Source organism: Python bivittatus, unplaced genomic scaffold (assembly GCF_059951505.1).
Source record: "Python bivittatus isolate LINGU-HERP-01145 unplaced genomic scaffold, Pbiv_v1 ctg000190_np1212, whole genome shotgun sequence".
Lineage (NCBI taxonomy): Eukaryota > Metazoa > Chordata > Lepidosauria > Squamata > Pythonidae > Python > Python bivittatus.
In genome coordinates this window covers 14,452,274-14,474,217 of record NW_028277042.1, presented here as the reverse complement: position 1 = coordinate 14,474,217, position 21,944 = coordinate 14,452,274, and the positions used below count along the sequence as shown (strand labels likewise).

Sequence of the window (21,944 nt, the reverse complement as noted above, 5' to 3'; positions counted from 1 at the left end):
ATTCTCTCCCAGATACCGACATTCCCTGCTAAATTCAGATACTGCATATATGGAAGAAAACAGTGAGAACAGATTTTAAATTGCGGTCATTCACTTCTGTCTCTAAAATTCTCTCCTTTATGTTTGGAAGCATTTGCAGCAGAAAGAGAACCAAAAAAATAAAAATGTCTGGCTCTGTATATCTTGTATGTTCTGTGACTGCCTCCTGATAAGAGTTGTTCTGCCCTGTTTCGTGTCCAGAATTATGCCTCATGTCCATAAGGAGCCAATACTGTCTCTGAATGCTACTGCAAAGCACATTCCTATTGGGGAGGCCCCTTTGTTCTGTATCAGATGCAGGCCCTGGGGTGCCTTAAGAGGCAGCCCCTGAAGTATCATTGCCAGAGACAACATTTTGATTTTAGCCAATAATCAACAGTGTTCTGAGTCAGGTGTAGGGTGTTCCATCCCAAATAAAGGATATTCTGAAAACTGGACTGGCATTCGCCAGCTAGCTAGTTTCCAACAGTGTTGGGACTGGGAGTTCCAGGAGGCATCAAGTTAAGCCAGAAGATGATTTGGTTCTCTGCAAACCCAAACATGTCCAAATGTAGATCTTGTACAGTACTTGGGTTAATACTTTCAGGCATCAAGGCCTTTATTCAAAAGCTCCCTGTCTGTTTCTGTCTAACACTCATGATGGCAACTGAATCGGTAGATGAAGTCATTTAATTTATACCACCAGTTCCTTGCCTATTTTCCATAAAATAAAATGCAGTTAATTATTCTGTCAGCAAATTCAATCTGTTCTTTGCTTTCATTGTGGCCTCAGAAGTTACCAAATGCAAACATGAAGAAATTGCTACTGACTTAGCGGTGTATGTGCACATGTGTATATCATGCTTATCTGATCCTCAGCATTTTTCTTGAAGAAGGATGTAGCATCAATTCACCAATGGCGTATTTGGGGAATCCTTTTTATTTGCTTGCGCCAGTAATAGAGACTTTTAAGACTTTCTTTTCCTATCATGTTTGCAGAGACATGACTAATCATCATTAAACTCTGCTCCCTATTAACCCCTGACAGGCATGAAAGGGCACTAAAGAATATTTCGGTCCTTAACACCTGGGTCATTTTTCTTCTCAATTCATTGCTCTTGATGTCAAGATTCAAACGAGATTTGATGACCAGCCCTTATCACAGAGTGTTTTTTCTTCCATGGCAATTTTTTAACCTTCCTTAACTGTCTGGCCTTTCACCTGCAGCTGCGCCAGCACTTTTGTAGTCGTTCTGCACTCACGTGGTTTAGTAATGTCATGATTATTTAGTGCTGCCTTGGATCCTTGAAGTTGCGACCTACGGTTTCCACGCGAGTGGCATACTAATCGTTTAAGCAGTTTTGCTAATATTCTTATGTAAATCATGTTTTCAGCAGCAAATATGAGGCAGCACCAAACTGTTACCAAATTGCAGAGCGCTAGAATGATCTTGATTTGGGAATGACTTCCTCTTTCTAGCACTTGAGAAGGCAGTCTGTGAAAACAGCATGGCTCAGCTTTGCCCAACCCGAGGTGGTCTAGATGTGTTGGGGTAGTGATTCCTGGAATTCTCTCAGTCAGGGAATTGCATCTGGAAGAAAACAGGGAAGGTTTGCTGGAGATCCAGCAAGCAAGCAGGAATCCAGTTTCAGCCAGAAATCTTGTACAGAACACATTTTCAGACAGGAGCGATATTTTCACATAAAAGCTTGTGGTGTCAGCACCTTTGATTTTATAAAAAGTATAATCAGAATCATGTGTCTTTTGCTTGAATGGATGTGCCTCGTGCTAGCTTCTGGCAAGAATAAGGAATGTTTAAAAATAATAGAGAAGGCAGTAGATAGATGGGAAGGGGTGATGGGAAGACATTTGAAGAAGGAAATGGAGATACAGGGAGGGAAACATTAGATGACAGCCAGAATGCATAGAATGGCACAAAGACAAGGACAAGAAAGAGAAGTTGGTAGTGCTTAAAAGGTGGTGAGATCTAGGATTGAATGCTAAAGAGAGGAGGGAACAAGTATACATGGTGGGCCTGCTCATTTGTTTCTAGAAAGGAACAAGCTGTATCCCCCTTTAAGGCAGACTGCATTTGAAAGAGAAAAACCCAAATTTTCTATTTGATTATATGGAAGAAGAAAGAGGAGCGCACAGGTATCCCTCTTCTATTTTCTTTCAAGAAGAGATGAGCAAGGAGTACTATACTTGGACCACAATATCCAACGTTCAGACTTAAGCTGAATTTTGCAGTCTCACACATTGATTTTACCAATAGTTTCTTCCCAGCCAGCCTGTCACCTCATGTCACTTGTTTTTCTTGACCTATGCCTTCATAAATTAATTTCTTCTGTTGGCTTTTTGGCTCGCGATCCTGACGTCTTGTCAAGAAGGATAACCTTTCTCAATTACTCTCTATAAGATGCCATGTTACTCTTCACTTCACATTGCTTTACATTCAGGTCTGCTCCAGTGAAGGTGGTTTTGGTTTAGATTACAGTCTTCCCAATAAATTGGAGCATTTTCGCATTTGCGGCTTTATCCTTAATTGATAGTGTCAGCACTGTGAAACTTGAAAATGGGAAATGAACATTTGCACAGCTGTTTTCCTTTTGCTTAATAATGAGCTTGCATAATAATGAGCACCAGTCTGCTTGCTTTGGCAGCAGCTCCAGGGACCTCCAGGAGAGGTCAGGGAGTAGAAGCAAACCCTAACACAGGATTGGGAGGCTGCTGTGAATGTGCAGTTGGGCATCTGAGAGCCATTTTCCCTACCCGGATCGATTTTCCCCCAAGAAACATAGTTGTTTGGTGTGTTCTAACCACTCTGCCAGCTTTCTTTTTTCTTTTCAACAGCTTGTTGGAGAAGGATGGCTGCAGGAAACAGGCAGCTGATCGGTTGGACTGTTGGCATTCGATAGCAATTAGCAGTTAGGTGCTTATGAGGAGTTTTGATGTTTGGAATGGTAAAATCTGTATTTTAGCTTTCCAACGTTGTTTTTGTACTGCAAGTGTCTCATCCGGGTACAAGGAGTCAGGCATTACCTAATGGTATCTATGACATCTATGACGTTTCCGTGACATTGTAAGCCTCTCACTGCTCTTCACTAAAAATTATAAAGTCATGGAATCATCTGAAGTTTGCCTACAGCTGTCCAAGTGCATCCTGCGTGGGAGTCTTTGGAATATAAACCTTACTGTGTTGAAAGGATTCACCTCCTTGTTGATTTTTTTTTTTTTAGAAGGCCCTAAAAACATACCTTTTCATTAGAATAGGTTAATTTTGCTTTCGATTTCAGTTTTTCTCCTTTTAACTGCATCCGCATGGAGCAGCACCCTGGCCAAGCTTATCTAGGCAGAGAAGCTAAGCGGGGTCAGGCTTGGGTGGTACAGTCGAGCTGTGCAAATCCTTTGGAGGGAGTGTTTTGCAAAGCACCTTTTTTCAGACCATTAAAGCAGCCACAGCTTTTGCCAGTCTTCATAAACTGAGCACCTGTTCATTCACTAGGAACGGGGGGGAGAAGTTTTAATGACTTGAAGAGTCATTTCTGGAGTGACATGCAGACCAACTGGCATTTGGGGGCAAGAAACTGTTCATGAATTGCTATTTATCATGAATTATTGCTCCATTTGATATCATCAGTTCTCTGTTCTCTTGGTGCACAAGGACCATTTCAAAAGCTTTCAACTTGCAAGATAGCTATCCACTAGAGAGCTGAATATAATTTTAGATCTAATTAAACTCTGTCATTTATTAATTGCCCTTTAGTTTTTTGACAAGCAAACTCTGAATAGCTTGGCAGTGTTGAAGAAAAAAACCAGGAGCAGCTTATTACATTAGTTCTTTCCTTAAGTCTCTAAATTTGTTTATTTTTTTAAACTTGCCTCAGTTGATGTATGTTTCTGCATACATATTTTTCTGTGACAGAGGCTTGTCATTCCAAACAAATTACTCTTGTTCCAGCCACAAAAATCAAGACACACTCATATTAAACAGCAAAGGATGACTGAATCTTTTCATAATCTAAGCTATGAATTTATCATGGGCCATAAAACAAACCTAGAGTTTGTAAGATCTGCGTATAAATCCTTTAATATAATTGTAAATTAGTTGTTCATTCTTAGGATGTTTGACACCCTTTCATTAGGCTGTTTGTTTATGTCATTATATGCTCACTCAGTAGCTGGTGGTTTGGGTGCACATCACGTGATAGACAATAAAGTGTAATATCTGTGTTCATTTCTCAGGTCCAGAGCAGGGCATGCAACATAATTCTGGAAGGGAAAGGAGATTAAGATGTAATGAAGACTAGGTGGCCTCCATTTTTCAGCCTTAGTACTTCCTTCTTGTAAAGGTGTATATCACGTTTGGAAGCTGCTGTTTTAGGAGCACATTTCTAGCACTTGATATTAAGAGGAAGGACTAGCATATGTACTTAATCTACCAAAGTCTGAACATGGCTATATGATATGAGTTTCCTTTACCAGTACATCATTATGCTTGTGACTGTCCTGGCTTCCCACACTCATTTCTTCCCACTTAGCGTCTTTTATTACAATGGCTCTCGGGGCATTGTTGGCAGCCCTCTGCTGCCCAGGTTTGTGGTGGAAATGAGGCTGCTTACTATCTGATCTGCCCCAAACCTGTCTTAGAGAATCCACAGTCCTGCAAGGCTGTGATGTCTGCTGTAAGTTATAGCAAGGTGTGATGTGGATTTACAGATACCGTGAATATAGTGCTCCCTAGATTTATATACAGTTTGGGCTGCATGTTGCTCGTCTCCAGTGCCATATTGAGGAAAATAATTTCCTGACTATCTCAGTTGATTCTATTATTTTCTATAGCAGAGGTAGGCATTTGGAAAATCATTGGAGAGGTTTATCACACCAAAAATTGATTGGGTATGTGCGTGCGTGCATGCATGCATTCCTTCATTTCAGAAACATGTTTGGTCTTAGAATAATAATCTTGTTTTGGACATAAAGGAGATTTGGTAGAGGGTCATCACAGCCATGACATTTTCTAGTGTCTTGAAAATCCACAGTCTAGGAATAGCTACTCTGTTATTGGATTTGTTTACTATAGATATCAGAAAGTCATACAATTTTGTTTTTAGATTTTTTATCCCGCCTTTCTTATTTTTATAAATAACTCTAGGTGGCAAACATACCTAATACTTCTTCCTCCTCCTATTTTCCCCACAATAACAACCCTGTGAGGTGAGATGGGCTGAGAGGGAGAGTGATCGGCCCCAGTCACCCAACCGGCATTCATACCTAAGGCAGGACTAGAACTCGTGAATGACTCTTTGTGGAATGCTTTTATTGTACACCCTATGTCCTAAGACATCCCATGAAATGGGTTATTTGATACACTTTTCAGCATTGCTTGCTATCTGTATTGTGTGTGAAAACTCCTCAGTTGTTCTGAACAGTTGAGTTGTCCTCATTTTTATAGCTGAGTATTCAGCAATCCCCATACTTCAAGTGTTGGTCAATATTTTGTAGTAGTTTTGTTGTATGGACACATGTTCTGAATTAATATAAAAATGTTCATGTAGAATAAGCTGAATTACTCATGAGTCCTGGTGCATGATTCTTGTAGAGGACCTGTAGTTGAGGGGCAAAGAACATATGCTTTGTATAGAAGATCCCAGCTTCAATCTGTATCACCTATGGATTAGAAGGATTGAGAGGCAAATGATGGCTTCTTCCCAAGATCATATTGCCAACCAGCTACTAATCAAGTTGGATGAACAGATAATCTAACCAGATACAAGACAATATCTTACAAAAAGTCAGGACATGAATGATCTGACCTGTTCTAATCCTGTGCCCATAACTATTTGTTCTCTTATACACAGTTGGGACTAATTCAATAGCACTTCATATTTCCCTGTTCTTTTGGAAAATCTTTATCAGAATTTTGCGGTTTCCACAGCATAACTATTTTCTTCTTCTTCTGAGAGCAAATATAAAGCTTACCGTTCTGACGCTTGAGAATATTGCTTTAGTTGTGCACTGCATTGCTCTTCTCCATATTAACTTTTCATCTTTGCTGTGGCAGCTATAATTGCAATTTTCACCTGGCATGAATATCTGGACTCAATCAAATTGGGCACTGGACCATGCTAGGATACAGAATGAAGGCTCAGAATATGAATTAAACATGCCAGACTTTACTGCACCTTGTTCCTCTTGCCAACTGGCAGAAATTGTCAGGGCTGTCACTTAGTCCTAATCTTCTGGAAGTGAAGAAAGAGACGCTTTCCAAGAGCCAAACTGGAAACTCATTGTAGTAGTTCTGCTTTCTAACATATGTTTACATCTTTCTGCATATGGAAGTTGATTATTTATATAATACAGTATTAACATCATTTAAACTCAAGAGCAGAGAAAAGGGATTTCCTTCCTTCCTTCCTTCCTTCCTTCCTTCCTTCCTTCCTTCCTTCCTTCCTTCCTTCCTTCCTTCCTTCCTTCCTTCCTTCCTCTCTCTCTCTCTCTCTCTTTCTTTCTTTCTTTCTTTCTTTCTTTCTTTCTTTCTTTCTTTCTTTCTTTCTTTCTTTCTTTCTTTCTTTCTTTCTTTCTTTCTTTCTTTCTTCTTGTAGGCCAGCTCTTACACAACAGTGCCTCAACTCTATACAATCAGTTGGGGAGAGGTGGTGGAGCTGACGTGAGGATGCAGTATGTGAGACTGCTAATTTTGGTAACATCTCCATATACAGGTTGCAGTAGTTGCCAACCCATCTATACCAGCTCTGTATGGAAATAAATAAATGCAATAAATTAACTGTTGAAGATTCTTTCATGTGAATAGTGCTATTGAGTGCAGTAAAACAACCTGCTTGTGTTGAGATCAGCTTATGTGTCACGTTTTATGCATGATCAATCTGCTTTGATAAGTCAAAGATCAAGGTCCTGTTTATCCTGAAAATGAAGTTCTCAGTAACTTTAAAGGACTGCCAAATCAGAATGTCAACCAGGCATTTTGACTGTTGCCCTTTCCTGTTGGGTATGGAGTGGCTCCATGTCTATCCAGAAGTATAGAGGGGATACAAAGATAGTTAAGTAAAGAAAAATGTGCCAGAGAGTGAATTAAGGTTGATAAGCCTGCCTAGAAGCAGAGACAAAATTCTGTCTATAAGTTCCAACCTATTGCCCAAGCTGTGATTTATCGTGCTGTAATTTTCAAGTCATATTGGATTGCTTAATTTAATTTATGTGCATGTGTTGGAGCACATAAGACTCAAAAGAATGTCACGCTCATAACTGTAACAAGATGAAATGATGGGTCAAGGTGACTTACTCATCTCCAACGTGCCTTCAGTGTTTGTTTTTAGCCCAGTTCATCTGTTACTGCTGCTCCTTCTCTCTGCTTGTTGAAACAGCATGTCAGCAAATGCAGTTCCATGATTGGTACAATCAAGGACATTGTTGAAAAGCAAAAAAAAAAAAAAAATTCAAAAATGCTTCTGCTAAAAAGTAATGGCTTTGTTTCAAATTTCACCAAAATGATGCACGCACTAAATGGCATTAAACGAAAAGGACACAAAGCCTCCATCTATGTTGTGTAAACTGGAAGCAACAATACTGTCCTGTTCTGGCTTAATAGGCTTGTTGTGAAAATGAAAAAATAACATGAAGAGCTTTGAGCACTTTACACTGCTATATAAATGCTTAATGACACTGCGAGATTCTTATAGATGTAGAGTTCAATTTTAGTGGCAGACAATCATCTTGTTGCAAAATTGCATTACTTTGAAGGCCTTAAGCAATATATTCATTGTGCCATTTTTTTAATTGCATTCTAGCCGGACAGCTGAGTCAGTCAGCACACTTTGCCCTCCAGCTTCCATATAATGTTTTAGGCTTGGGTCGAAGCGCTAATTTTCTTGATCATTTATGCGTTGGCATTCCTCGTCCCTTGGGGGAAAAGGTATGTTAATCTACTAGTCTGCATGGACTTATCTTAATATTTAAGATAAATAATGTGTGTTATGTTTCAGGTTCAGGTTCTGGAATGAGATAATGTTGGGTTCTTCTCTTAGGGATAGGGTGATAAGCAAATTTTGGTGTGAGTTGCAGTCTCCAATACAGGGTTTATGTGAACATTGACTATATGCCATCAAGTGGGTATCGACTCTTAGCAACCGCATAGATAGATTTTCTCCAACCTTCAAGTCTTCCAACAATGTACCCATCACCACTGTATCAGGGTCCATCCATCTTGCTTCTGTTAAAATGCCCAGTAGAATATTAAAAATACTTTTTTTCCCAGAAAGTCTCAGAGTTTACCTGCAAGGATGGTATTGTCCTTAGTCAGTAAAACTCCTTGGAACTTATTAAAGGAAAAACACAGAGAAAGAAAGGCTTTTAAGAGATATACTAGCCAGTTTTCAGAGAACTTTAGCATTTGGTTCTGCAACATCATTTTATTCTATTTAGTTATAGAATAATTAACAGGATATTCACTATGGCCCTTTCTTCCTTCCAGTCTACAAGAAAACAAGAATGGACAGCCATCATCCCAAATTCCCAGCTTATAGTCATTCCATATCCTCCTCATCTCCCTCGAAGGTAAGTTCTCTTCATTTGAGTCAAATTAAATCTTGCCATATGAGTTGTAATGGCTGTTTGTTCAAAGAATATGTTCCAATATATTGGAGGCCAGAAGAAGAGGTTGACATTGAGTTAAAAGAACCAGATTTTTGGCAAAAGAGCTGTATACGTTCTATAATATGGGCAACTTCCATAAGAAATTTCTTGTGGATTGTGTTAATTGGCTGTTTTTATTTTAAACAATATCTTAAAATTATCTATAAAAATATAACTTCATAAAATAATATGGAGGAAAATGCTTTCTGAACTTTTGTAAGCCATCAAGTAAAACAATTTTATTGTGGAGACAGTAGTTTCATGAGCAGTTTGGTCTAACCCCAAAAAAATTCTGCACCCAGTGAAGCACAAAGAGATGTAGACTTAGATTTCAGGCACATGGTATGGGCTACCCTGGATGTGTGCCAGCAATTAGAGATTAGATGCTCAATTAAGAGAGGTCTTCTGCATGAAAATCAACTTGGAATAACAGTCCATTTGCTTAAAAGTAATTGGGTTTCTACTCCCTTTGCAGCTGTCTCATATAGACATAATAGCAAACTTTGAAGGGGGGATAATTTTATAGTGCAGTCAAAACGTTGCTTGTGTGTTTATGTAATCCAGTTGCATGTCATTTTGACAACTGTTTAACGCAGGTTGCAATAGCAGAGGGGGAAAACCAAAGCTATACTAACCCCCCCAAAAAAAGAGAGAGAGAGAGAGAGAGAGGAAAAGACACAAAAAAATCAGAAAGCAAATGTCTTTGCTAAGAGAGAACTACTGTCCAGTGTTTACTGATCATCTATATTCTCTCTGTATTCCCTTTCCAAATTCACTCTTTTTTCTCTGAACTCCTTTTGTAGAGCCCTTAAAGCACAGAAAGCTGCTTGGTATTATTTAAGGTTATTAGAAGAAACTTAGGAAATCGGGAAAGTTTTTCTACTTGTTCTTGTAATTGAAAGCAGGAAATAAGTCACTACATTTGTATGATCACTGTTATGAATAGCAAAAACTAAAAGCAGGGTTGCCCTAAAATCTATGGCCAAACACACATTTCTGTTTACATCACCGATTCTTTCCCTTAAGAGTGCATGTGTAATCCGAAAAAACTCCCTGTGGAGTAAGTTCTCATGCATTGCTGTTGTTTGGGCACCTTGATCAGACACAAAACGACCTGCCATCATACTTGTGGAAAAACAGAATGTGAAGGTGTCTTCCCTTGAGTCTGTTTTCTCCTCAGACTCAGACTTCGTGAAGCCAGGATGTAATTTCACTGAGGTTCGTGTAGACCACACTGTAGTGCAGATAGAAGCTTTAACTGATTTTCCCGCTGCTACCTACATAGAATGGACTTGCTTCTGCCACCCAAAGGTAGAAGTTGTTTTCCATATTGGCATAGCTCCAGGAGTAGTTTGACAGGGTCGGTATTCTCTTGGGGAAGGTAATATACTTTTAGCTCTCCTACGTGTACCTGCGGGAGCATTTCCATAGTGTTATAAATAAACATGAGATGAAGTTTAGGTAAATGAACTGTTACGACTGGTAAAAAATCCAAACTGTCGGAAACTAGAGTTGAATCCTACAAAGTGGGAAGAAGCATAAGGTTCGGAGACCTTGAACTCTAGATTGGTTCTTCTGAACCCAGAGGAAAGCTTTTCTCAAAGTATGTGCAAAACCTGTGCAACGAATATTTGGGGGGGGGAGGGACTGGACTCACCTCTTGTGGCCCATCTAAGTATCACTGAAGTAGCTCTTAGATCCTAATAAATTTGAATTGACCAAGAAATGTACTGAGAATCCTTCTTGTCCCTCCTCCCATGAACCTGCACAAAATCACTGGGAAGAAGGGAAATTAGGTTTCCTCTTTTTTTTAGAGCACTCCTCCTCAAGATTTTTTTGGGAGGGTGGGCAAGTACAGCTCCTGATTCCCAGCATGATAGCCAGGGCTATAGGGGCTATCACGCCAGGGCTATTCCTGCTTTACATGTAAATTTGATAGCATAGTATCCTGTGTGATTATGCAACTCGATGCTCTGTCTTAGGACAACCAAGGAAGAGATGGATTCCCTGTCGGTTGACCTCTATGCTTATCTGCCTTACGCAGTTTCCTTTCTTTTCGAGGATGTCCAGGGCTTCCTATTAAATCAGGATGTGAAGGAAGTAGTTCTTCCTCTTCGTCTACCACCTTTGCCTGTCTCTCGGCTTGGGCTCTTGCAGTGATTCCAACTATCCCCGGCATCTTGTCCGCCTCCTCTGGTTCTTTAATTAACTCCCTAGGAAAATCAGTCCCAATGAGAAGATGACAGGAGTTATGGTACAATCCCTACCAAGAGTGTCTTTTTAATTCCTTTTACTTTCACTGTGGGCACTTCTTGAGTTCTCCCATATACACTTGTCAGCCTCTCTTTACCCACCATAGGGGCTCCCTTTACCAAATAAGGCTATCAGTAAGACCAATCACTCTTCTCTCATTTATTCTTGCTGGAACCATCATCTCCTTTCCTAGAGGTTCTTGCAAAGCAATTGAGCTGGAACTTGTGTCTTACAGTCCCTGGCGAAGTGTCCAGATTTACCACAATTATAACACCCTTTTGACTTTCTATCTTTGTCCTTTAATCTGGGCAGAGCTGTGTGATTTCTCTCCTTGGCTACTCCATTCTTTCTTTTTTCCCACACTGGACATTTTTGCAGGTCCACCTTTCTTAAGGCCTTTCCTGTGGTCTCCTTTACCCCTTCTAGTGTCTTCTGCTTTTCGGGCTACTAAATCATTTTCTGCTAAGCTCCTGTCTCTGGGCGATGTTCTTGTAGCCAAAAACGTACAGCAGGGATAACACCTGGAGGAATTGCTCAAGGACTCATCCAGGATTTCCTCCTTGGTTCGTTCATCAGGCCTAAGCCACTTTCTTCCTAGATCAGCTAGCCAAGCCCCAGTTCCCTTACTCCCTCCTGAGAATTGTAAAGATATTCACGAAACCGTTGCCAGTATGTACATTGTGTTATTTCCTACCAATACAAAATAACTTCTTTTACTCTTTTGCAGTCTGTTACTTCCTGTGCTGGTAAATTGGTATAAGCCCTAAGTGCTTTTCCAGTTAGGCAAGGTGCTAACCTAGCTACCCACTCTTCCTCTGGCCATTTACAAGCTATAGCAACTCTCTCAAACATAACAAAAAGTGATTCAATATCTTCCTCCTCGGTGAGTTTTGGAACGTGTATCTCACGGGGTCCTTCCCTTGCTACATCAGAAACTGGATTTGGAGATAATAGTGTTTCTGCACCAGGTCACCATGTTCCCTTAAGAAGCACTATAAGCGCCTTCAACTCGTCTCTTTGGATATCCCTTTCCAATCTTTCTTTCTCTAAGTAGTCTCTTCACCCAGTTTCCCTCTGTAAACTATCTTCCTCCTCTTTTCTGAGAGCTTTCCTTCGCCTTTCCTCTTCTCTTTTAGCCATCATTTTTCTCTCCTCTTCTTGTTACCTCAGCATCTCCCTCATAATCCCTATCAGGCTTCAGGTGGGTCTGGTTGACTTTCAGGGTTAGCCTCTCCCTCCACAGGTTCCGGTTTAACCCTCTTTTTCCATTTCAAGGTTGCTTTCTTATGTAAGCTCTAGTATGTGGATATGAGTCACAGCCAGTACACTCCCATCTCCCTCTAAAGTTCTAACCCTTTGTCTCCCACTCTCTTTTTCTCAGGAGCAGGATCACCCTTTCTCTTTTTCATGTAAGCCTTTTATTCTCTATGTCTGGATACTGTACCATATCCCACTTCTAATACCATTTGTTAGGGTTTTTAATATGGTACAGGACACAGACACAAAGGCTTGCATTTGGTTTTTCCACCCAAAAACTATTTTATCATACAAAATTAAATTCCTTATTTCTAAACTTAATGCTAATTCTGTGCTTGTTTCTATTTTCTTACCGATCATATTCTATGTCTTGACAAGTGTACAACTACTTCTATTCTTATTTAATCTATAAATTTCAATCTCTGTGTTCTATTCCTGTGTTCCTATTCCTGTGTTTGTAGCACTGTTTTCTTATCTTAGCTATTTCTTAGCTCTTTAAATCTTTCCTTTTCGCCCAGGTTTTCACCTCTTGTAGTCAATCTCAGTCCATCTGCATGTGAAAACCCTTGATAGACTTGCAAATGGGCGTTTCTCCCCCTGTCCAGCACTCCAGTCCTCTGTTTCTGGAGCTGGTTTGTAGAGCTCTGCAGTGGGCTTGGTCTGGTTTGCAGACTCTGGTCGAGCTCTTTTACTCCCCTGTCTCTCAGCTCTGCCTCTCAGTGGTCTTGCAGCTCCAAGAATTGAAGTTTTCTCTTGTTGTCTGAAGACTACCACTGAGGTACTTTCCTTTGGGTTGGAGGTTTCTCCTTCTCCTGTCTCTGCTGTCTTCCTGGCTTAACTCCTTTCTTGACCTATCCATTCACATGCTTTCTTTAAGTTCATCTTTATAAAACAAATTCTCCAATTAAGGAGAGGGTGGGGCTGTAGCACCAAAACTGAATCTCAGGAAGAAAAAAAATGCCTGCCCGCTCTGGGTTCCCTCTTCCACACATAGTAAAGTGGTGGATACAATGGAGTAAATGGAGCTCTTCATACACCATCTTGCCATGTGTTATAGATCACTCTTAGAACTGTATACTTAGGGAGGAGGGTTGATATATTCATGTAAAAGTAACAAAAGGCATTCAAGGATTTTAACAATGAGAGTAGCATGTAAAAATATCCCAAAGAATTTAGGTAACTCAGAAATCTAATTTAAGCTCTGGTGACTCTTAGACACTGTAAGCATCATGAGGTTGTTGTAATAAGATCTCATTTAAACAAAGCAATGCTCCAAATTGTGATACTCCTTCTTTTAAATTAACAATAAGTATTTTGGTGCCAAAGAATTCTTCCTGCAAATGAATGTTAATCATTAATCTGTTATTTTACTCCTGGCGTTTGCTGAAGTACTGCTGTTCCAGATTTATGTATGTTATAAAAAGACCACATTGATTTCAATTTTCAGTCTGTTCAAGATTTATTGATCATAGAGGGTGACCTCAACAGTTGATAAATCTTTATTGTAATCCTAAAACAAAACCATTCTTGTTAGTGGGAGGGGGGGAGATCATGGCTTTATTAATCTTTGGAACTTGGAAAAAGCAGAGTGAACTTTTGTTTATAATCTAATCATGTGGCAGTTGGTTACGGAAAAGGTGAAGGCTGCTTGGATAAGCAATTTTTCTAGAAATGGAGAAGTCATTGAGGAAAGGCAGTTTTTTCTCCAGACATTCACATTTCTAAGTCAGGCATATGTTTATAGTCCTATCAAGGATTCTCCATTGCCACTGTTTTGGAAGTAACTTGTAAAGTATCCAGTCTCTGCTTTCCTGAAGTTGCTAATTCGACATGTATAACCTCTCCCTGTTCTTCTCCAGGTCAGTTTCTCTTTGTAACCTAACTCTTCAAAAGGCCTGATGCTAGAAGAAGAGATGGGTTATATTTTTATAAAATACAAAATACGTTTCAAAAAAATAAATTTAGTTCAACCATTGAATCACCAGGGAGTTTAGGAAAGCTGAGTACTTGCCATAACCAAGCTAAAAGGAAGGGCTGTAGAAGCACATCATTGATTCCAACTCAGCACGCCTCATCTCCTCCTGTAAAAACAAAAAAAAAAGTAAGGAAAAAAAATAAAGGCTTAACTAGAGAATTGGAGAAACAATTGGAGAACCTCCTTAAAATGGGTCTCCTGTATAATGGAGGTCTCCTCTATATGCCTGGGCTGAAATCGCTCTCCATGAATTGGGCACGGAGATTTCATTTCGCTGAAATGCATTAAGTGGAATCAATATCAAATAGCTTTTGTTCTGAGAGAAGGGCATGATGATACATGATTGAGTAAATGCCCTCTTGCTGCTGTATATTGACATACTATTTATGAACTTCCAATAATCTATGCAGCCATTTGCCAAGCAATTAAACATGCCACAATAGCTTTTTCCCCCCATCCTTGCCGTTCATAGGTGATTATAGGATTCTAAACTGAGTTCACTCTTTTAGCCTTAACTGAGATAGGGTGATGTTTGCAGTCTAGTTCTTAGCATGCCATGAAGCATCTCAGTGATACGAATTAGGACGTACTTGTGTCACCTAAAAGTTACTTCCGTGAGGATGAAGGAAAGAACCACCTCTCTTTATTTTGGTGCGTACAACCAATACTTGCCTGCCGAAGTCTCTGACAGAAACATCATATAGTGTATGAAGAAAACGAAAAAGAGAAATGCTCTAAATGGCTTGTTTCTAGCTGCAATTCCGTCATACCGTGAAACCTGTTAATTTCCCAAATATGCATCCCTTCTCGTCACTAGTTAGAAATTTAGAATCCACACACACACACATTAATTAATGATAGCATTCTTAGAAAACTGGCTTATTTCCTCGTTTCTTCCTGCCACCCAGTTTCTTCATTTGCTCTATTCTGCTTGCACATGTGAACTTTGCAGTGAGTCAACACATTCAAAATACAAGACAAAATGTTACTCAGCCATGACAGATGTGCCATGCCAGGAAACAGAGCAAAGCTGTTGCTCGTTACTTTTCACCCTCTAAAGTTCCACATCAGGGAGGCTTGAAGTCTTGCATGTTTTCTCTCTTGGCTTTCCCCACTACCTGTGGAAGATCTTCTCTTCATCACAGTCCACAGGACCACCAATTTATCTTGGATTCTTCTCTTTCCCCCAGCTGGAGTGCCAAGCTGTACCTGACCCCAAGTAACATTGTACTGCTAACAGCCATTGCCCTAATTGGAGTCTGTGTCTTCATCTTGGCAATAATTGGCATATTGCACTGGCAAGAGAAGGTAAGCTTTGTCACTGTTTGTCTACCTTACTACTAGTTGAGCTAAGGCCACATTTAGAGATAGCACTCCTATAGCTGAAAGAAGCTACTATTTAAATTTTGGACGGGCTCACCCATTGCACAAAGCCATGATTTGCTTAGCTATAGACCCCAAAGGCAGAGTTCATGCAACATGCTAAGCCAGGGCTGCACGTTTTGCAGGCTAATGGATGCATTTTATGCCTGACATGGTACAGGACACATTCCAAAAATTAGTGGATGGCTGCTCCAGGACCAAAGCTAGGGCAGAAGCTGTATTTCTTTTCATTCCCTTTACATGTATCTGTGACTGAAATAGTTAATGGGATTATTCTCCAATCATATAGTTAATCATGTCCCCTTTCTGTAACAGTGTTTGGAGGTGACAAAGGCTGGAAGTGACTCAGGGGCTTAGGTTGTGTGCCTCTGTGCTAAATTGTAAGCCATGGGGGCCAAAACACAGCAACGTGGACAGAGCAAATATTTTCCACTTATACTAAGCAGGCTTCCAGGGACAAAATTGGGATCATAAAACTAGGTTTACCCCTTAACACTGCCCTAGGTGAAAAACTGGCTTGATTTTTATTTTTGGAGGTTCCAAGGATTTTAAAGGTCTGAAATAGATATTAAGCCTTGGGAAGGCGTAAGACACTCCTTTTCTCCTTAAATCCTCATTTTCCAAACCAAAGTTTTTGGATATTTTTTTTAGGCCGCAGTATATTCCTCCAGCGTCCTCTTTTTATTTTCCTTTTCCTTTCTTTTTTCTATTAGGTAAGGGAATATGTGGGAATGGTGACCATTGTCAGGATTAATTAGAAGTAGCAAGAGTCTTCTGCTCCCCCAATTTGCTCTCCAAGGTCCCTGGGAGGTTAAAGTGCAGGAGTAAAATTGCCTTTTAGAAGTTTCCTAAGCTGGAAATGTTTGGGTGACCTACACCTGTGGGTGTCTTGTCTTGAAAGGTCCCCAGGACAATGTGGCTCTGACAATGAATGAAATTTAAATCAGCCTCTACTCTTGTTCAGCTCGGCTGCAATAGAAAGCAGTTTCTTCCCTCTAAATTAAGCACCCTTGCTGGCTTCTTTATTGACAAGCTTCAAAACTGAGATATTTTACCAACCATGAGCAAAGCTGATATTTTACTCTATTGAAATACATTGATCCCCAGAAGTTACTTAAAAAGCTTCCTTTCATGCGACAAAAGAAAAGCGTGTCCCCGTTTCTCACATAGGTCTCTATTCATAGCTAACAGTTCAACAGCAGGGTAGACAGTAAGTGTTGCTGGCTGGGCAAGCCATAATCATACCTGTGGAAATTATTGCATTTTGAGGCTTGCTGTGGCTTCTTGTTGGCATTTATGAAATAAAATAACCTAGTTAAGTGCTTCCAAAGGCTTTGCTTGCACTTGCAAATTAGCCAGGCTATATCCATGGATCCTTGCACAACATTATCACCAAGTAACAGGCAGGATGTACAAGGCAAGAATGAAATTGGGCCCTTGAGATAACACCTAACTTTGCATGCCAAACCATGTTGGCACAATTGTACTTTTGCTCTCATACCCCTAAGCTCTAAAAGGAACAGTTATATTCCCCCAATTGGGCTTTCTAAAGTAAATGAAAATAGTAGAGCAAAGGGCACTTTACTGCACAAGGAAGTGCATATTTTGAAGAACAGTATGGAAATCTGGAAGAAAAGCTGGTATATAGGGTGAAGGCTTTATTTTGCTTCTTCCAAGTAAAGTTTCAAAAACAAAATTTTCTCTATAAAAATTGTTCAAATGAAGTATAGTTTTAAGATGGACCATTTTTCCCCCTGCAGTACAAGAGATGGGATGCAACAGAGAAATGCATCTGTGGACTTCACAATTAACACTAAATGGGAATTGCTTAAGTGTGGTTTCTTTAACATGCCAGAAGCATTCCTGCAGAGAAACAAATAAACGATGGCTTGTGTTACCAATTTCTGGTTGATTCCCCCCTCCCCATTTCTTTTCCAGTTCCTCAGCACTTTCACAGCAAGGCTTTCCTTTCAAGACCATTCAGGGCACCCCATGAAAGCACTTTAGAGCCCACATAATTACCAGAACCCAAAGGGCACATAAATCCAAGCTCCTAGATATTGAGAAACCCCAGAGGGAAATGTTCCCTACACCCCTATCTTACTAGCCATCAGTAGTTCTAAGTCTTCATCAAGGCATCTATTTCCCACTCTGGATATAAAATATGTTTGTTTACCTCTTTTACCATTGCACTCCAACCATTACACACTGTATTTGGAGAGACTTCTGCCCAGCTGTAAAGTACAGTGGTACCTCGGTTCACGAACTTAATTCGTTCCACGCGAACCGAATTGGTCATGAACCAAACCAAATTTCCCCATAAGGTTCAATGTAAATACGGTTAATCCGTTCTGAACCATATGTTGTTGTTTTTTAAACCACAAAAATATGAAACAAAGTACAGTACAGTATGAAGAGAGAGAACGCTAACCTTGCTTGAGGCGACTTCTGGCGTGGAGGACAGGAAGGCGGGTGGGGAGGCGGTTATTGCTTGGAGGGAGAGTCCCCCTCCCTACAGGAAGCCACGACCACGTGTCACAGCAGGGAAAATGGCCGCGGATCCTGTTCGTCACCCAACGCAGAGTTCGCGAACAGAAGCAAAATTTTGCGAACGGTGCTGTTCGTGAACCAAATTGTTCGTGAACAGAAGCGTTCGTGAACTGAGGTATTACTGTATTGCATCTTGAGCAGTCCATAATATCTACCACTTTGGATTCCTTCCCTGATCTCACTCACTCATTCTACAGGGTTTCCTCCTGAAGACAAATGCCTTGCAAGTCATGTAAACAGCAACAAAACTGGGGGACTGAATCAACTCGAAAAGTGAATGTTGGCATAACATAAAGCCATCTGCTTTGCTAACATCCATGCAAACCTGCATGTTGGAAACATAACTTTAACAGTCAGCAGGAAAACCTCTTTGTTTCCAACATGCAGGTTTGCATGGATGTTAGCAAAGCAGATGGCGGGGCCTTTTCCTGGCCCTGCAAATGGGGAAGCCTTGAGAATGAAAACGAAAGAGAACAAGCTGGGGGGGGGGGGGGGGGACTATTAATTAGCCATTGTGGTGACTTTGTTTGCTAATCACTTTGGCCTTCCCTTCCATTATCTGACAAGTAGCTTGCATATAGGACACCAACGCAAAGAAAAATAAACCTACTTCTGGTTTATTCTGGGTTTAGGCATATAATATCACTCACAAAACAAGCCAGGTTTCATGAACTAAAAATAGAATAGTTGCTTTCTACTGAGAATTGTTTCAAAATAAATCATGGTTTGTTGCTTTAAGCAGGATCAGATGCACACATTACAATTTGGTCTAGCAAGTCCCGACCTAGCCCAACGCACAAATGTGGGCAGTGTGTCTGGTGCTCAGATTTCTGCATTAATGAAAAGTTCCAAAATAACCTTTTGAAAATGTCATCCGTGAGACAGAATACAATGGGTTTAGAATTAAGAATTGAAAGGAAGAAAGGCAGGCAGGTATGCGGCCCATTATGCAATATGATTTCGCCAACTTAATGGATGGGTAGAAGGGAATGTGTCATAACATGTTTCTATAGACTGAGACATGTCAGAACCTTTGTGGCACGAGCACGTTACTGCCAAGAAGTCAGAGTGTGATTAGCACCTGAAAGCCACACTTTTCCTGAACGATGAAGGCCTGACAGTAAAACCCAAAACAGCACAGTCAATTTGAAGTCCTGGTTCATCCGTAGAGAGCAAGAACACCTTGTCAGATTAAGGGTGAGGTGGTGAGGATAAGTGTCTCACACATCACCTTCAGACATGGCCGTCAGACCCCTTCCTGCATCTGCCCCAGGATTCCGTTCCACGGCTAGTAGCCAGATGGGAAGCCAACAAGCATGACTCAAGTACACCTGATAATAAAGTCATGCTTAGTGATCTGTGAAACAGGCCTAAGTTTATAAAAAATAAATCTATCTTTTTGGGAACTGCATATTTGCCCTGAGTTGATGCGGATAGCGTGATGCTGATAGCATTGCTCCATTATAATGATAATTCTTCCAACATAATTAGGTCAAAAATGGGCATTGTGAATAGTAGATGAGAGATACCCCCCTCCCAGTACATGTTAATATTTTTACATTATTGTTCTAGAAAAAAATACTTGATGGACCAGCCAAAGCCTTATGCCAAAGAGTTTAGATTTTATGGTGGCCACTTCTGACTAGATTCTTCAAGGTGATATCTATTAACTGCTCTTCATCAAGAGTTTTAGTAAGCTTTCCAGCATTATCTTTTATGGTCATCATTCTGTGTGGTTTTATAATTCTGATAATCAACATTAGGTGCAGTCACCATAGGCGTATTTATTTTTTCCTAAAAATAATTATTCGGTTGTTGTTGTTGTTCCAGAAAGCAGATGATCGAGAGAAAAGGCAAGAAGCTCACCGATTCCATTTTGATGCTATGTGATAAACCTTTATAACTTGACGGAGGAGCTAATGTTTGATCTACATTAACGTGCTGAAGCATATACTGACTGAAGAAAGCATTTTGCTGTGGTATTTGTAAATGTTGAAATGTAGTTGTTTTTTAATTTATTTGTAAAGCAATAGCATCAAGCCCATTTCAGAGCACTGGCATATGTTTGCAGTTATCTTTATTTAACAAATTCCACTTAGTAATAGATCCTACTGCATGCATTCCATATTCTCACTTTTTTCCTTACAATGCTTCATGAAAAGGCAGTTCTATGTAAGTTGACATTTTAGTGAGCAAAATACCTTAGTGCCACTTGGATAAGTCCTATCATCATTTATCTATTTCCAAAATATGACTTTCATGTTTATAATTTAATCTTCCAGCAAACTGTTAGATTGTTCTGATTGTACTCTAAGACCTTTTACTTGAAATGCTTAAGATGGTTTGTCTTAATCTTTGTATCCAATCAAGTGAGAAGAAAAGCTTAATGTCAGAAGATTAAAACACCCTAATAATATTGAATAAAGACTGATCGTAAAAAAGAAATAAGCTTAGTACAGTTTATATTTTAAATTATGCCAGCCTAAAATAAACTGCGTGATATATCCTTACGAATAGTTATCATGCAATTATGCTAAATTTTAATCATGAAAACATATGATATATAAAAATAAATAACACTCTTGGGGAAATGATCAGAGGACACTTCTCCAAGAAAAAGATGTCTTTCCACATTCACTTATGATTAATGGCTGGGCTAGCCTATATTATGCTTTTCATGTAATTTTCATGTTGCATACCAAACCATGTCTGTGAGCAAAGAGAGTCCCAGTGTTTTCCAAATAAGAATTAGGCTGTGGCTATTTTATTAGGCAGACTATTGGAAGCACTCTTTATGTAACGCCATTGTTGCTTTATTCCTTACATTTGGTTTATGATTTTAACATTCTTCCCCTGAATTCCTAATAAACAGTGTCCATTATGTTAACTCATATATTGGTTTAATTTGCAAATGGTAAAATTGTATGCTGCTCACTTTCAGTATGACATCTGTGTTGCAAGAATGGCCACCTGGACTTAATCTGAACATTATGAGGATCAAAGAGAGAAGCTGAAATGGAGAAAGAGGGAGACATATGAACATATGAAGCCATTTTATATTGAGTTGCTGAGCCAGGGAGTTGATTATCTGTCCTGGCAATACCCACCCATGGTCTTAGCAGTAGTCTGACATTCTCTTTCTAAATAATGATGTCAGGAATGGGACCAGCAAGAATTTAGATGCAAAGGATGTTTTTCTCAGTGGCTTCACCATTGTTATGTCTCTTTTCACATTACTTATCCTTAATTGGAGCATTTTATATGGCAGCAGCAAGAGAAGTAAATAAAGTACTTTTTTCTCTCTCATACCTCTCTGTCACAACCTTTCTCCCAAATTTTGTTGAGACCTGAAGCATGTCCTCTTTCCATTCCATTTGCCATGGCTATTAGCCATCTGAAGCTGGCACTTCATATCCTGCCATATCCTCTAAGTATAGTAGAACTAACGTCATACAAGTCTATTTCTGTAGAGGAGTACAGAGATGGCCTTGAAGAAGATATTCAACAGCTGTTAAGTAAACAGCAGCTGGCTCTGAGAGGGAGTAGGGAGTAGGAAAGAAACTCAAGATTACCCCACTTTGATTCTGTATGGCATAAGAGGGGTCAGAGAGAAATTCTAGCAGGCTTTCAAGATTCTGTTGTTATGCCCTGCAACAGTAGAGTAGAGTTCCAATAGCCCTTGTGGAGTCTGTCTCCTGACCTGCCCTACCTCAAAGGTCTGACGATTTCAGAGGTCTTAAACTTATGGCCGATGGGTCACATTGCCTCCAGTATGTTTTCAGTGGCACCCAGCAACATGTGTAGCCCCTGAGAACACTGCTTAGCAAAACCACCTCAATGACCACAGGAAATGTTC

The 21,944-nt window shown here is 40.0% G+C and overlaps 1 protein-coding gene across 1 annotated transcript in view; it reads left to right on the top strand.

The window, feature by feature from the left end:
- Nucleotides 1-20,979, top strand: part of ITFG1 (integrin alpha FG-GAP repeat containing 1) — an 83,014-nt gene extending 62,035 nt beyond the window's left edge. The window contains exons 15-18 of the mRNA XM_007433392.4: nucleotides 7,827-7,951; nucleotides 8,510-8,592; nucleotides 15,346-15,463; nucleotides 19,919-20,979. Of these exons, the coding sequence (XP_007433454.2) occupies nucleotides 7,827-7,951; nucleotides 8,510-8,592; nucleotides 15,346-15,463; nucleotides 19,919-19,978 (386 nt within the window). The 3' untranslated portion in view covers nucleotides 19,979-20,979. The remainder of the gene's footprint in view (nucleotides 1-7,826; nucleotides 7,952-8,509; nucleotides 8,593-15,345; nucleotides 15,464-19,918) is intronic.
- The last annotated feature ends 965 nt before the right edge of the window (nucleotides 20,980-21,944 follow it).